Source organism: Nannospalax galili, unplaced genomic scaffold (assembly GCF_000622305.1).
Source record: "Nannospalax galili isolate Female #2095 unplaced genomic scaffold, S.galili_v1.0 scaffold292, whole genome shotgun sequence".
Taxonomy (NCBI): Eukaryota; Metazoa; Chordata; class Mammalia; order Rodentia; family Spalacidae; genus Nannospalax; species Nannospalax galili.
Window position 1 is genome coordinate 686,667 of NW_008332663.1, and position 15,714 is coordinate 702,380.

A 15,714-nucleotide genomic window follows, 5' to 3' on the forward strand; every position below is an offset into this window, starting at 1 on the left:
GCATAATCTGATGGCTAAAAATTTAAAGAGGTAGTGATGAAGGCTGACAATTTGAGAAAGTCTCACTGATAAGATTTGTCAAACAGATTTTTCTCTAGTAATGGCTGCCCCATCACAATGTCAGGAGTTCCCATCATTTTATCATAGTTAAGGAGTCTGTATCTATTACAGAAACAGGCATAGTGAACATTTTTAAAGCTACAGAAATCCCTGTCATAGGATCATAATGATAATTTTTATATAACAGAATGCAACCGAAGCTCTGATTTCTTTAAGACCAACTCACATCACTTGTAGCTTAACGTGTATTTACCTCAATTCTCTTGCTTCTGCTATCAAGCACAAAAGAGGTATGGTGCATTAATGTGTCATTAGAAGAGAATGAGAAATAGATTACCAACAATAACTCCACGATGGTATCCATTAAATAGACCAGTAAATAAATTTTATGCAGGTGACATCTGTATCAGCGGGCAGTAATTAACGTAGAAAACAATCACTAATTTTTCATTTTCAACAACAAGAATAATGCATCATAAGAAAGAGGGCTATGTTTGGTAGATTTTTATATGTTTTGTACATTAAAGAAGTATGGCCAGTTGTGAGTGCTTCATGGTATGTTTTCTATAAGCCACTTTAAGTAATTATAATAGGATAATATAACTGAAACTCACTAATTTAAGGGTAATGTTCCCATTGAAAAATTATACATGACTGCATTTAAGGACCTGATGAAAGAGAATATGGTTCACCTAGGAGACCTATGCTAAGTTACAAGTTATAATGTTAAGTAACAATTACATCTTCTTTTGTTCCTAGGTCACATATTTTAGTCACCTGGATCCTTGATTTAATGTATTTTTATTGAGTTTTTTGTGTATCTCATATAATAAACCTTAATCATACTTAGACCCCTTCCTCATCCACAATTCCCATATCCCTCCAGATTTCATGTATCCTATCATATCTGTTAAAGCCTATCAAACCAAGCTTCTGTGTCCAAATGTCCCTCAGTGCAAGTTCATCCACTGGTGCCTAGTGAGCCTATCTAGAGTCATTCCCTTAAGGAAAGTCAACTGTCCCTCACCCAGCAATAATCAGTTCCCCATAATTCCTCAGCAAAGTTGGGACCTACTGCCCATTTCCCCAGTTCTGTGCTGGATTTTTGTCTGATTCAATCATCATGGGTTTTGTCATTCAGATAATTTAATGGAATTGTTCAATGCTTTCAATTTTATATACAAAATGAAAGCCAATATAAGCTTATTCTTATTTTTTAATTTTAATTAAAAGAAGCATTTCATTACAACAGCATTACCTATTCAATAACATTTTTCTGAGCTAGGGTACATCTCTTTCAAAATTGGCTGTACATTTCTAGGTTTACAGATGAAATATTACGCTTATGTAATCTTTTACTCACTATAAACTCTATAAGACATAAAATTAAATGAGGTTCCAACGTTTAAAAAAGATCTCCACTTCGTTGTCAAAACACACAGTTTCATACAGAAAAATTCATTCCAGGGCTCTTGACATTGAGACGTTTTCACATGCATTTCTAATCTCTATATACATGACTATCACTGGTCACAGTCACCCACCTTCTGAGCTCCTCTCCCCCCTATCTGCCCTTCTGGTAAATCTAGTCAGCCAGAGGTCCCTGTTCCAGGAGGATCAGCTGTTCCTTATCAACGGCAATCCATTGTCAGTATTCCTTTGTATAGAATTGGGGTCTGCTGTTAATGTTTCCAGTAGTATGTTGGGTTACTGTCTGGAAGAGCCTTTATCCATCCTGGCCAAGAACTCGACTGAAGGTATCACCTGTCTGGCTTTGCTGTTTGTCAAGTAACTTTTAGTTATATATATGTGTGCTCTTATTTTTAAAAATTTGAAATTATTTACTACACTTGCCTGACTTTTTTTATCCAAATAAGCAATCAAATATGATTTCACTGTTAGTGCAATCTTTAACATGCAATATATCCTATAATTGATTCCTTGAATAATTCCATGATCATATTGTCTATTGGTTAGCTAGGGAGTTCCACCCATGGAAAATAGGGAGCTGTAAGGTTAAAGGGCAACTATTATTTATAAACTTCCTGGTTTCCTGCTGCGTCTTGCAGTCCCCTGTTCTATGACAAAGTCACAGTCATTTTCAATTTCTAGTTTAGTCACCAAAACATTTCTTTACGCCACTCACCTACAGTTTTATCTCTATCTGTAAAATTTTCTGTTGCATTAATTTTCTATGCCCTTTCTACTTAGATGTGACATATCCAAGTTACTCTGGGGACTCCTCCTTTTAAAAGTGAATGGTAAGTATACCCCCTTTCCTGTATTTCATTTCACACCATCTTCAATGTCTGTAATTGTTGAGAGCTTAATGTAGGCTACTGTGTATTCTATTTGTAGGTGAGGTGAGATGATCTATCAACCCTTAATACAAGGCAATTCAGCCCAAGCACTTTGATTTCTCATGAAATCATCCAATCTTTCATTTCTTTAATTACCCTCTTTCATTTAGATATCAATGTTAGATATCATGTTAGATATCAATTATTTATTCAATTATTTATTCAAACTAGAAAACACAAATAAATAGGAGCCACTTTCTAAAATGAATGAAACATGCATTAATAATAACCAATTTAAGATAAAAGACAAATTTCATTTGCAGCTTAAGGGTCCAAGTTTTATTATCAATTAAATAAATCCCAAAGAGCCATAGTCATAAGCTAAAACAATGATACAAACATTCTTAAAATTAATTTATTACTATCAGAATTCTGGAGCAAAAGGTGATCTACATATTTCACTGGTAATTTTTATGGAACTGCAGGAAAGGTGTTTTCATGAAACTTTGTCATGGCAAGTAAGCTCTCCACAATAATAGTTCATATTTTTTCTTTATCAAGAATACTTAGCAAATATGCTATGACAATTTTTAGTTCTGCTTCCTCCTAAAAAGATGTAACTCATCCATTAAGGCAAAGCAATTTATAACTCTAACATTTGAATTTTAGGAAAGTCAAAAAAATAGTTCATCATCTTAGTTACTAATGGCACCCTATATATTATATATTTCCTTAGAGCATACCACTTTGAAATCTCATAGTTATTTATAACTAATACTGACATTTTTTTTTAAAAAAAGGACTTCATGTTGTTAAAATGCTCCTCCTAGTGCTCCAAGGTTACAAGCAAATTTCAAAAACAGTCCATTCCTATTATAAATCTCATAAATAAACTTTAATTGCAGATAAAAGCTAAAGGTATTTTAAAGAGTAAATGTGATGCCTGAATTACAACATCTTTGGAAAATGTTAGTGATTTCAGTAGATGATTCAGCACTTAATTTCTGAACCACATAATTTTAGTAATCTGGTGATTTGAGATCCACACTATTAAACACAAGAAGCCATCACACTGCTCCTAAAGGTAACAAACTTTTTTTTTTTTTTTTTTTTTTTTTAAAAAAAAAAAAAAAAAAGAGACAGGGTCTCTTTGTAGCTTCAGCTGGCTTGAAGCTCATAATGTAGATCAAGCTGGCCTTGAAGTCCTGCCTCTGCTTCCCAGTACTGGTATTAAGGCATGTACCACCACGCCTGGCAAATAACAAACTTTTTAAAAGGTGTTGTCTTCTTGATGTTTATATTAAACATTAAATGTATATGTAGTATAGCTATGTTTGAAACATATAGTATATTAAGTAAATCACTTTTATGTTTATCTCCATGATAATTTTCAATTTTAATTCTTCTTAACTTTTTAATGGACAGGTTTAATTTTTGTTTTTCCTAGTTCCCATGGTTACTTGTAAGAAATACATAATTTTTTGTTCCTTAAGTTATGGAAATATTAAAATTCTCTAGAAATAAAAATGGATTAAACACTGTAGACTTTAAATGTAATGCCACAAATGTAGTTTCACTTGTAAACAATTTCAAATTCCAGAGTTAACTAAATTATTTTGTCAAAATAGTATTAGAATTCTTTAACACTTTGCCAAAAATACAAATGACTATTTTACTTATAAAAACTAAAATGAGCTCATGAAAGAGAATCTTATTTTATAAAATATATTCTATTTTCTAAAGCTGGTCTTTGAATTTTCAAAAGTCGTCAGTTCTCCCTTATATACACATGTGTACCTTTCATGCTGTGCAATTTTATTAATGCTGCTAATCACCTTCAATGGACGTATATTGTAGAATGACTGTATCTATCCAATTAACTACATGTGGCATGAACAGATGGACTATCACCCTCTATCTTTAGAAGATTATTAATATCCTTTGCTCCCATTCCATCATCTTGCCTGATTATGAGAAAAGTAAGGAAATTGACTAAAAATTAACAGAATTATAATAGTAATATCTTTCCTTACAGTTTCTTTGGGTGTACATGCCATTTACTCTGCCTGGCTTTATTTCATCCCCTCCACTCACCTTCACAGAAGACCCTTAGCCTGTCACACTTCAGCACATATTTTCAGTTTTTGAAGCATAATCACACTCTTCTCAAGTTCAAGTGGCACAAAACATACTCTGATTATTTGATTCATGCTTCTTTTTCTCCTTATCCTAAAGCCAAAGCTTTTTGATAATCCCCCGTGACTTCATATTGTGCACCAGTGTCCAGTAAACAGCTGAGTTGCCTTTCCTTTGACATACATGATAAATCAGAATTTCACTGTGCTAGAAAATACATTACAGCCTAATACTATACAAAATCTGATTATATATTTAGAGACATACTAAACGTAACAGTTTTAAAATTTGATAACCAATTAAAAATAAGAAAAATATAATTGGTAGCATGGTGCTTTATTGAAAAGAAAATTTCAATACTCTAAAACACCTTTGTAAAACTATTACTGTTAAATATAGGCTTGGTAGAACCTTAGCCTTTTGGTGGCGTTTTCTGACTATCTTCAAAAAAGTGTCACAATAGCAAACTTAGATCTAAATTTCTTTATTGCTTTTGAAAATATTGTTTTACATTCTCTTCATTACCAGAACTCACTGACTTATCATATAACTCTACTCAAGGAAAGATCATCAAGTATTAAATTATGATGAGTATGCAATATTTGTGTCTAAGAATATCACCCCAATCAATTAACTAACATTCTATTGCAATTGGCAAATACGTCTGCACAAACTGTTTTCTTTGTAAGATGTTCTGTTTATTTAGCTGATGTTTGCTGTCCTGATGAGATGGGGCAGGCAAGCATCAATAATGTTGCCTGTGTCTGGTTAATGCTCACTTCAGAATCTTTGGTAACTTGCTCTATTTTATGTGACTTATACTCTGAGGGTTCTGTAGTGCATACTATCCAGAGCTAGATAATGGAGGTGATAAGTTCAAGGTAAGAAGGTCCTGATTTTAGGTAGGGCTATATTTGTACTGATTTTTACATCTCAAAAATGTTTTAGTGCATTACAAAGAATGTTTATGATATGAAACTTCGCAAAAGTCAACAGACCTCTGTGTTCCTCCAGAAGCACAGCACGTTAGACTACCTGGTGTTCTTGTTTCTCATGTACAAAATTTTCTGTTTGCTTTTCTATTGCATCCTGCTGATTCAAGGCACGTAGTCCTTCCAAAGATGCAAAAGGAGTGTTGACTCTGGACGGTCTGTAATTTTAAGCAAACTGCTGCAAGATATTCAGCTACTCCAGACTGAGATATAGGATATATGGTCACAAGTTCCTCTAATGCTGAATGATCTTGGAAGAGCTGTCAAAAATCTCATAATTTCTTTGAGCTAAAATAGCTTATGATTCTATGTGAATGCTTTATCTTTCATACAATAATGAGTAAAATGAATCAAATTTCTATTGTAAGTCATCTGTTTACCATTTTTATTATTATCCTGTATGCTGCAGTAGAGAAACACCTTTCAAAATGAAGAGAGAGCATACAGATAACAAAATAACTAGGTACACAAAGGAAAATTAGTGACTTACTTTTTACAACAGGAACTCTAGTTTGAAAAACAGTCACTAGAATGCTATAGTATTATCTAACAAGTAGACGAACCAGATTACAAATTTGTAATAATCAATTCTGATGAAATTTTTTGATAATGATGTCACCAAATTACAGTACAGAACTATTGCTAGTATGTTTTCTGATTTTCATGGAATCACAGGTCATTAGCAATGGAATTCATTTTATCTAACTTGCTGCTAACTTCTGAATGAATTCCTTTAATAATGACCTTGGAAAAGCTGTCATGCAATCTGAATTTTAATGTCTTCCTGGATATAGAATTCAAACACAGACTATTTTATGAACCAGTTTTTACCAAGAATTTCTTTGTGCAGGTACTAAATTTTATACTTACATGGAGATATTTTTCCCCATATAATCCTACTGTAATTTGTTGTAGCACTAGGATGCACAGAGAATGAGTTCAATCTCATATCTATTGTCTAGGTTTAAGCCTATAAATACCCATACTAAAGGCTCTCTTGTCAAATTGCCATCCTCAAACCCACCAAATATATTAAACAGATGAGAGAGAGAGAGAGAGAGAGAGAGAGAGAGAGAGAGAGAGAGAGAGAAGCCATGAAGGCCCATTAATGGAAAGCTATTTTCCTTCTAGTCAAAATATTGGAATCTACCTCTGAGTGCAGAGAAGTCATTGTCTCCTCCCTTAAGAATTAATAATCCAGTTTAGGGGTGGAGGGGAGGATGGGGTGTGGGAGAGATGGCTCAGTGGTTGAGAACTTGCTTCTCTTGCAGAACATACAGTTTTGGTTCCAAGGAACCACATGACAGTTTAAAAACTGTTATTATCTCTAGCTCCAAGGTATCCAACACTCTCTCCTGGCTTCTGTGGGCATTGCACACACATGGCGCACATATTTACTAGCGTGTATTCACATATACACATAAAATTTTTTAAAATTGTTATAAAAGAAAGGATTAAACCAGTTCAATTTTCCAGTCATCTCTGGGAAGGGACCAGCTCTCTGGAAGGCTGATATGCCAAAGCCATGCTGAAAGATGGGACAAATAATTACTTCTTTAATAAGATAATGTAATTTATTTTTCAGATTCCCTGTTCTCTCTGCAGTCACTACAGAGCCACCATAATGCTCTGTTAGTTCAGCGAGACTTTTTGAGGCCTGACTCAGAAAGAAAGACATACATTTTCCTTTTTTGCCCCTTTGCTGTATTTTTCTTTGGGATACTAGCTAGATCCTAGTTGTGCTTTCTCTGAGAAATTAGGCTTTTTCATTCTTGCTCTAAAGACCTCACAACACCATGTAGCTCCTTATCTACCATTTGATTGCTTATAAATGATGTGATTTTCTCAATTCTTCTTCTTTAACTCCCTCTTCCCACAGCTGCTGAAATGTACAACTTACCTATCCTGGGGTTTTTCTTTTAAACTCTAATAAAACTGTCCTCCAGCTTTCTCTGGAGTCTTCTCTTACATTCTCTCAGTAAGGAGAATAATAATCCCAGGAGGGAGCCATGATTTCCACACTAACATTTGGCATTGCAGGAGGGCTCTCCAAAATTCTAGTAACAGCTACATACGTATGCATATTAAACAGATATATTACACATACATGCATATATACATATCCAAAAAGTAAAATATAGCTATTTAAAATTATAATAATCACCTTTTACTTTCTAATAAGAAGCATTCTGAGAATTTATGTCATAAGTCTGTGATAATAAGAAATAATTGATTGCATGATTATTCCATAGCAGAATCTTTCTCAAGAAACACTGCACCAGAAATAAAAATAAACAATAGTGTTCTCACTAAAAATTACATCCTTGATCTAGTTTAGTCTTCCCATTTTACAGATGAAGAATCCATGCTTCAGAAAGAGTTTATTGGTGAAGAGAGAGCAAAATCAGAATTTCTAAATTCCTAGTCTTCCATATTTTGTAGGAAGCTAGACATGCATTTAAAAATGAGTGACTCCAAGTGACACAGGTTTATGAATTTGTGAAGACTTTGAAGGGGTGATTAATCAATATCTCCTGCTTTACACAGAGGTGATAATGATACTGAGTGGAAGACATTAAATTAGAAACATTGCACATGGCTTATATCTTCAGCAGCGCTGAAAGGCAAAGCAGAATCTTTAATTTAATACCCAAAGGGTATTGCTCTGAGATCTGAATTTCAAAAATTCATAGGGAGAAATGCATATACCTATGTAAATTAGAAAACAGAATTTGGTGTTAAAAATGATTTATGTAGGCATTGAAACTTTTGATTAAAAGTCAAATGGTATAATTATGATAGGGAAAACCTTCATTAAGATTACATAGCTTCATAATATATGAAGCACATTTGAAGAGGCAAATTATGTGTGGGGTCAGGGAAAAGGCATGAGGCATGAAAGGTGTACTCTGCCAGCAAATTAATTAAATTTCATAGTTCCAGAAAAGCCATATATTCTGTGTTGGCACTCACCGAACATTGGATGTTCAGGGCCTCTGAGAGTGTGTTGTAATCTACTCATAAATAGAACTCACCAAGAGACTTTGACAGCAATTTGGCATAAGCAAGAGGGTGTATAGTGAAGAATTTACTTTGTAGTAATTTTATTAGGGAAAGCTCAGCTCTGACAGCACAAGCTCCCCAGCTTTCATTGTCTTTGTTCTAGTTTGACCTCCATGTAAGTTATTGTTACATATGAGCTCATGTTATTATCAATCAAGTCTATAATTTGAACTGCGAGAATAATTTTTGTTTTCTCTTTTGCCTCTACTAACATTATTATCAACTTAAGGATGTTATATTTTTAGGGCTGTTTTGCTCATCTTTCTGATAACAATTCACTTTATTAAAGAGTGGAAATTGGTCAACAAATTCATTTGTTATTGACTTATTATTTTATACTTGTAATAATTTATTCATGCCACTTAGTATCAACACATCCATACTTATGCAAAACATCAGCTCAAAATCTTACGCAGCTCAAAATTGTTTTTCTTTTATTTTGGAAGATGTTTAATGGATGATTAGACTCCGCAAACAGATTAAATATGACTATAAACTGTAGGAGTATACCCTGAATTTATTGTTTTATGGGAAAGTATTTTGAATTAAAGGAGAAAGTGAAAATAACCTCTAAAATGATTTGTAACCAAGTAACAGAAACATTAAAATGCGTGAGCAGTAAATCAGAAAAGAATATACAGAAAGATAGATATATATAGACATTATGACATAGTGTCTGTCTGAATTTAAGTTTAAAAATACTTTCATTTGGAAAAGAAATAGATTTCTTTTTGTTTTCTCAAAGGGGAATGCCCAGAATAAATAGATGAAAGTTAAGGAAATGTAGATTTTATTTCAAAAAATAAATGAAAGATAGAAAGATGGAGGAGAGGAGAGTAAGGGGGTGGAGTGATGTGGGGAGTTGGCAGGCAGGAAGGAGGAAGGAGAATAGGTAAGGGAAAGGCTCAAAGATGTCACAGATTAGATTGAGCTACCTTTACACTTCATGTCACAGATTATTCAAATGCATATGAGAAAATCTTACCAGTGGTGATGCAAGATGTGTGCTTCACCTTTACTGGATTTGTTGATGCTAATCTGTCTATCCACCTTTAAAATTCCATGAGTAATACATGAAACATGTGTTCTATGCCCCAGGCACTCCACGTAAAGAAAAACAGACACAAAATGATCTTGTACATTAAGAGATCAAAAACAATGAATTAATTCATTTTATACTCTTTTTGGTAGAACATGGTGGGGTGGGATATTTTTACATAGTATTCTGGTAACCTCTGACTCAATTGTATTTCCTGGCAGAGCCTTTTTAGTTCAAAATACAAAGCTCAAAATTAATGTATTTGCTTTTATCTTGCGCTTAAAAATAGTGATCTTGGGGCTGGAGAGATGGCTCAGCAGTTAAAAACACTGGTTGTTCTTGCAGAAGACCTGGGTTCAAATCGCAGCACCCACATGGCAGCTAACAACTGTCTGTAATTTCAGTCCCAGGGGACCAGACAGCCTCTTCTGACTTCTGCGGGCATTGTGCAATAAGGGTGCACTTACCTACATGCACGCAATACACACATACACATAAAATTAAAATTAAAATACCCATCTCACCATAATCACTTGTTGGCTTTATCACAGAGATACAGGGATGGTTCAACTTAAGTCAGTAAGTGAAAACATGTCCCAAAGTCACATGATTATTTCCATAGATGCAGAGAAGATCTTTGGCAAATTCTAACATGTTTCCCTGATGAAATTCCTAGACAGGCTAGAACTGTATGGATTTTGTCTCAATACAATAAAGGCCATATGTGACAAACTAACAGCCAACATCACCCTGAAAGAAGAAAAACTCGAAGCAATCCCCTTATAATCAGGAATGAGACAAGGCTGTCCACTATTTCACTCTTTTTCAATGCTTGAAAGAACTGTATGTAGAACTGTAAGAAGAAAAGGAAAATAAAAGATAAATAAAGGATACTAAAAGAAAAAGGTGTCAAATTATCACTATTTGCAGATAGTATAGTAATTATACATAAGAGACTCTAAAATTCCCACTAGAAAACTTCTAGAAATGATCAGTACTTCTAGAAATGTGGTAGAATACAAAATCAACTTACAAAAATCAGTAACTGGACTATATCGCAATTACAAGCATACTGAGATACAGAACATACAAACCCTGTCATTCACAGTAGCTTCTCTCTCTTTCTCTCTCTCTCTCTCTCAGACAGACAGATAGATAGATAGATAGATAGATAGATAGATAGATAGATAGATAGATAGATAGATAGATAGATAGATAGATAGATAGATAGATAGATAGATAGATAGATAGATAGCTAACTAACCTCAACAATAAATCTCAAAGAAAGAGATTGAGGATGGCACTCATCCTCATTTGAGAAGCTAGAAAGACCTCTAGCATTCACAAATTGTTAGAATTAATATGACCACTCTATCAAAAGCGACTTACAGATTCAATGCAACTCCAAGCACAATGCTCATGATATTCTTCCAGATATAGAAAAAAGCATCCTAAAATTTATATACATTTTTTAAATTTACAGGTCCAAATCTAAAAGAATATGAAATATTTCTCATGGAAGATATATTGTTACCTATCAAATTAAAAGAGCTGCTAGCTACAGGGGATATAAAAGTAGCCCTGAGACATGAGGGTGAGGAGAAGGGTTCATGTTTAGATGAAAAATGACAAATGACCATTTTGTAAAACATTCATTCAATAACACATTAGATACAGTAAGGGGAGCTGGAGAGGTGGCTCAGAGGTTAAGAGCATGCCTGTTCTTGCAGAGGACCCGGGTTCAGTTTCCAGCACCCACACAGTGGCCAACAGTCTTCTCTTGCTTCAATTCCAGGGTATCCTAAGCCCTCTTCTGACCTGCAAGGGCATTGCATGACACAGGTACACTTGCATCTATTCAGGTAATATACTCATATACATAAAATAAAATAATAAAGAAAATATTTTTATGCTTTGAAGAAATTTTTATCATATTTTTAATTTTTAATAACTACATGATTAGAAGAAGCATTTCACTACAGCTTTAATGTTATTTCTTTTAGTTAAAAATGATACAGTAAGGGATAAGGGGAAATTACTGTCCTCTGGGAATTCAGAAGTCAGGTCACTGTGAATGAAACTGCTTACTTTGTTAGGATGAATCAGAACCCACACAAAGCACATCATACTTGAATGACCTTGGACACTTAAGACTTTAAGAACTTTAGTGTTCTTTCATATGGCATACATATAATAGACACCTTTAAAAGTCATGGCCTTATATCAATGAGTTTACGTGACGCAGCAACCTCTCATGGGCATTTGCTGCTATTATTGATTTCCAAACAGGCATTGGTGAAGAGTCCCAGATGTGAGAATCCAACTACGTGAAGGCCTGTGGAGATGAACAGTTGCATCCAGTGAATCAGAAGTGGTGTCCAGAACATTGCATGCCCCCAGGGTAAAAGCATCATATAAAGACTAAAAATATAGGAAGAAAGATCATGAGGGTAACCAATGAGTGGTTTTATCTGATTAGAAGCCACACATTTCTAATTAAAGTTAATCATCTAGTCCAACGTTCATTCTGTTCCTAGGTTCCCTAACATTCCAACTCACTTAGATATTGTGGAACAACTGAATATGAAGTTTGAATTTTCATCCAAACATATGTAAATCAAAATTGTATATGTTAATATACAATAACATTTTAGTTCTACTGTTTTAAGGAATCTCACATGTAATGCTCCCACACACATGCACACATAGACACACTCACTTTTTCTAAAGACCTCTACCAACAGTCTCCCTAGCCCAAGGGAAGTATTCTATTCATCTGTCCCAAGGAAAGTCACATGATGCAATTTGGAGCCTAACAGATCTTCAGAACAAGCCCCTGCAGGAGCAGAAGGACTAGTTCCACTAGTAGAAAAGGAAATCAAGAAGATAGGTGTTTCCCCTGACGACTGGCTGTTTATGTTTTATAGGGTATGACTCTTGCTGGAGTTTGAACCCTGAGGGTTCAGTTCCTTTCAAAATGTAATACCCTGAAATCAGGGTATCCTGAGACTGCTTGAACTCAGCAGTGTCTTCCATCTCCCTCAAATGCCACCAGATGAGTGGACACAACAGAGTCTTGCAAAAGTAACTGCATGAATTCAGTTTTAACATCAGGAGGGCAAAGTAGTAAGGTTTTTTTTTTAGCATTAGATTTATCTGAAATGGCAATACACCTAATTTTCCACAACTATGTGAGTAGATATTATGATTAACATACAGATGATTTTGTGCGATGCTTCTAAAATGCATATATAACTGAACTCTGAGTTTATGTTCACAAATTTCTCCTTTTTCACTCTTTCCAAGGGATATTATCAATAAGTAAAAGTGTTTGTAGACTGCAAAAAGTATGTTTATAAATGCAAGTTGCATTTCTTTCCAGTACATTTCTTTGGGAATTCTATCATTATTTTCACTAAAGAAAAAAAAAATTACCTTTTAATAATGTAGAAAATTACATTAAAGAAAAAAAAATTATAGCTGTGCACCTAATCCTGAAATGCACCACATGTAAGAAACATAAAAAGACACCAGATTAAATAATTCTTCAATATTGTTAAATTCTAATAATTCTTCAATATTGTTAAATTCTTTGTAGGAGGTCATGGTGTCTTCCGAATGTAAAAGAGGTATACTAATAGTGGAGAGCTCAGAAGAGGGGCAGCTGAGGACCACCATACCTGTTGATTAATGGAGAGGCCTTAACAGCACTCTTCTTCCATGCATCTTGCCATGAGGAAAGGGAAGGAAGGGAAAGGTAGTGATGGCAGCAACACCTGGGGAAGGGAGACGGGGAAATATGTAAAGGGAAGATCAGCAGCCGCTGCAGCCTGGTGTCCATCCATAGATCTTGCCATTAAAACCATTTCCAAAGAAACAACTTTTTAACTTTCTTTCCTTTAAAAAATACAAACTTCAAGTATAACAGAAACAAGCTAAATATTTTGAAAGGTGTACTGTGAACAGTCCAACCATCATAATTCTCTAAGGACACTGTGGGCTGCTATACATAATGAGCTACCACCCTTTGCTCACTTTTTAACTCAATAAAGTAGCTCAAGACACAGACATAGATTTCTTAAAACAGATTTGAGAAACTAATTGTAGAATAAGCCTAATATCAAATAAAAATATATTTGATTTCCAATACACAGTAGTAACTTATTCCTTCTATTTGCTCTGTAACTGGCACAAAAGGACCTTTCTCTTCATATGATCCTAAGATGGATAGTTTTGACATCAAAACAGCTTTAACTTAACATAATGGAAAAGGAAATTAATTTAGTAGAACTGCAGACTGCATGAGGTCAAACTTCTAAAAGTCGCAAAAATATTCATGTTTTAATTTTTATATGCATGGTTTCATTGGGACACCATATAATTCTTTGAGTAAATAAAATTGCATAAATTAAAATGTCTAATAAATAGTTCATAATAGGGAAGTATTTGAATTTTAATAATTGTTTTAATACGAGTGTTTGAGATAAAGCTACATGTGACAGTGTAGCTATCTAAAGATTTACTTTTGGTATTTTGTTTTAAAGAGAACTTTATTCTTTTATGTTTATATTAAACACAAACTATGCACATGAAGTGTTTTAAATTATTTAGAGAAGATTTAGACATTGTGGAAATAAACTTGAAAAATTAGATGTATATATTGCATCAATGTGAAACATAAAAGGCAGAGGTATTTAAAAATGAAAAACTGCACAATTAATTTTACTTTGTATAAAACAAAGTTGGCTCCACACAGAAATATGATTCTTAGTGTATTAGTTACCAAAGGGTTGAGATATTGTTGAAAATTTCTGTAAAGATGGGGATTTTCATGAGTGCATGTTTGCATTCTTGTTTCTGAATGTGATTTGAACTATTAATCCCAATGTTTAGGAAAGTAGCTATCACAAAGACCTTTGTGCTTTGGAACATAATAATCCTTTCAGCCTTTCCATAATCCTGTTTAGACAAGATGTCTCAAAATTTTCCACTTCCTCAACATCTTTGGTTTCTGACACACATCTTACTATTTTGAGTGCATGTTTGCATTCTTGTTTCTGAATGTGATTTGAACTATTAATCCCAATGTTTAGGAAAGTAGCTATCACAAAGACCTTTGTGCTTTGGAACATAATAATCCTTTCAGCCTTTCCATAATCCTGTTTAGACAAGATGTCTCAAAATTTTCCACTTCCTCAACATCTTTGGTTTCTGACACACATCTTACTATTTGCCATCCAATCTGTTTAACAAGACCCACCTGATGCTTAGGCAATAGTATTAGCCTTTGAATTGAGAAATCTGGAGAGTAATTGGTTATCGTGAGAGATTACCATCAAAGAATTCTGGAGGCATGTGTATTATGTAGGCCTGTTGAATTCAAAAAAACAAGTCCAAGTTACAAATTCCATTATATTATGGCTGAACACATTTTTTTTTTTTTTTTTTTTTTTGTCTTTTTGAGACAGGGTCTCCCTGTAGCTCCAGCTGTCCTGGAACTCACTATGTAGACCAAGTTAGCCTTGAACTCACAGAGATCTACCTGCCTCTGCCTCCGGAGTGCTGGGATTAAAGGCGCATGTCACCACACCTGACTGAACACATTTTTTGGAAGCTTTGACCTTGAATTATTATGTTTTCCTGCTGTGTATTTAATTTAAAATATCAACTGTTAAAAAGAATGTTTTAAAGTTTAAATTCTCAAAATTTAAACCTATATATTCTAATAATATAAAATTTAAAAAATTAAACAAAATTATTTCTATGTTTAAATATTCCTATTAATTTTAGGATCAGCATTTGTTTTTGGAAGACGCGAAATGTGGGACTCTTGTAAGCCACGAGGGAGAAAAAAAAGGGTAGAATACACATGCTCTGATTTTGTGGCCAGATAATTGCGTTTGACATGATGAAATAGATTATTTTTTCACATATAAACCCTAATACACCAAGGCTTTTTTAAAAAACAAATTATTTATTATTTTTATTTTATGTGTACGAGTGTACTGCCTGCATGTATGTGAGTGCACCCGTGCCGTGCAATGCCCATGGAGGTCAGAGGAGGGTGTCGAAGCCCCTGGAACTGGAGTTATGGATGGCTGTTAGCTGCCATGTGAGTGCTGGG

The 15,714-nt window shown here is 34.1% G+C and overlaps 1 protein-coding gene across 5 annotated transcripts in view; it reads right to left on the reverse strand.

The window, feature by feature from the left end:
* The window catches only part of Pcdh7 (protocadherin 7), a 434,303-nt gene that overhangs the window by 192,630 nt on the left and 225,959 nt on the right, over window positions 1-15,714 (reverse strand). The window contains exon 3 of one of the 5 annotated variants that reach the window (XM_008827647.3): window positions 13,271-13,366. The exons of the other annotated variants lie outside the window; for them this stretch is intronic. Within the exon in view, the coding sequence (XP_008825869.1) occupies window positions 13,278-13,366 (89 nt within the window). The 3' untranslated portion in view covers window positions 13,271-13,277. The remainder of the gene's footprint in view (window positions 1-13,270; window positions 13,367-15,714) is intronic. 5 annotated transcript variants of the gene reach the window in all.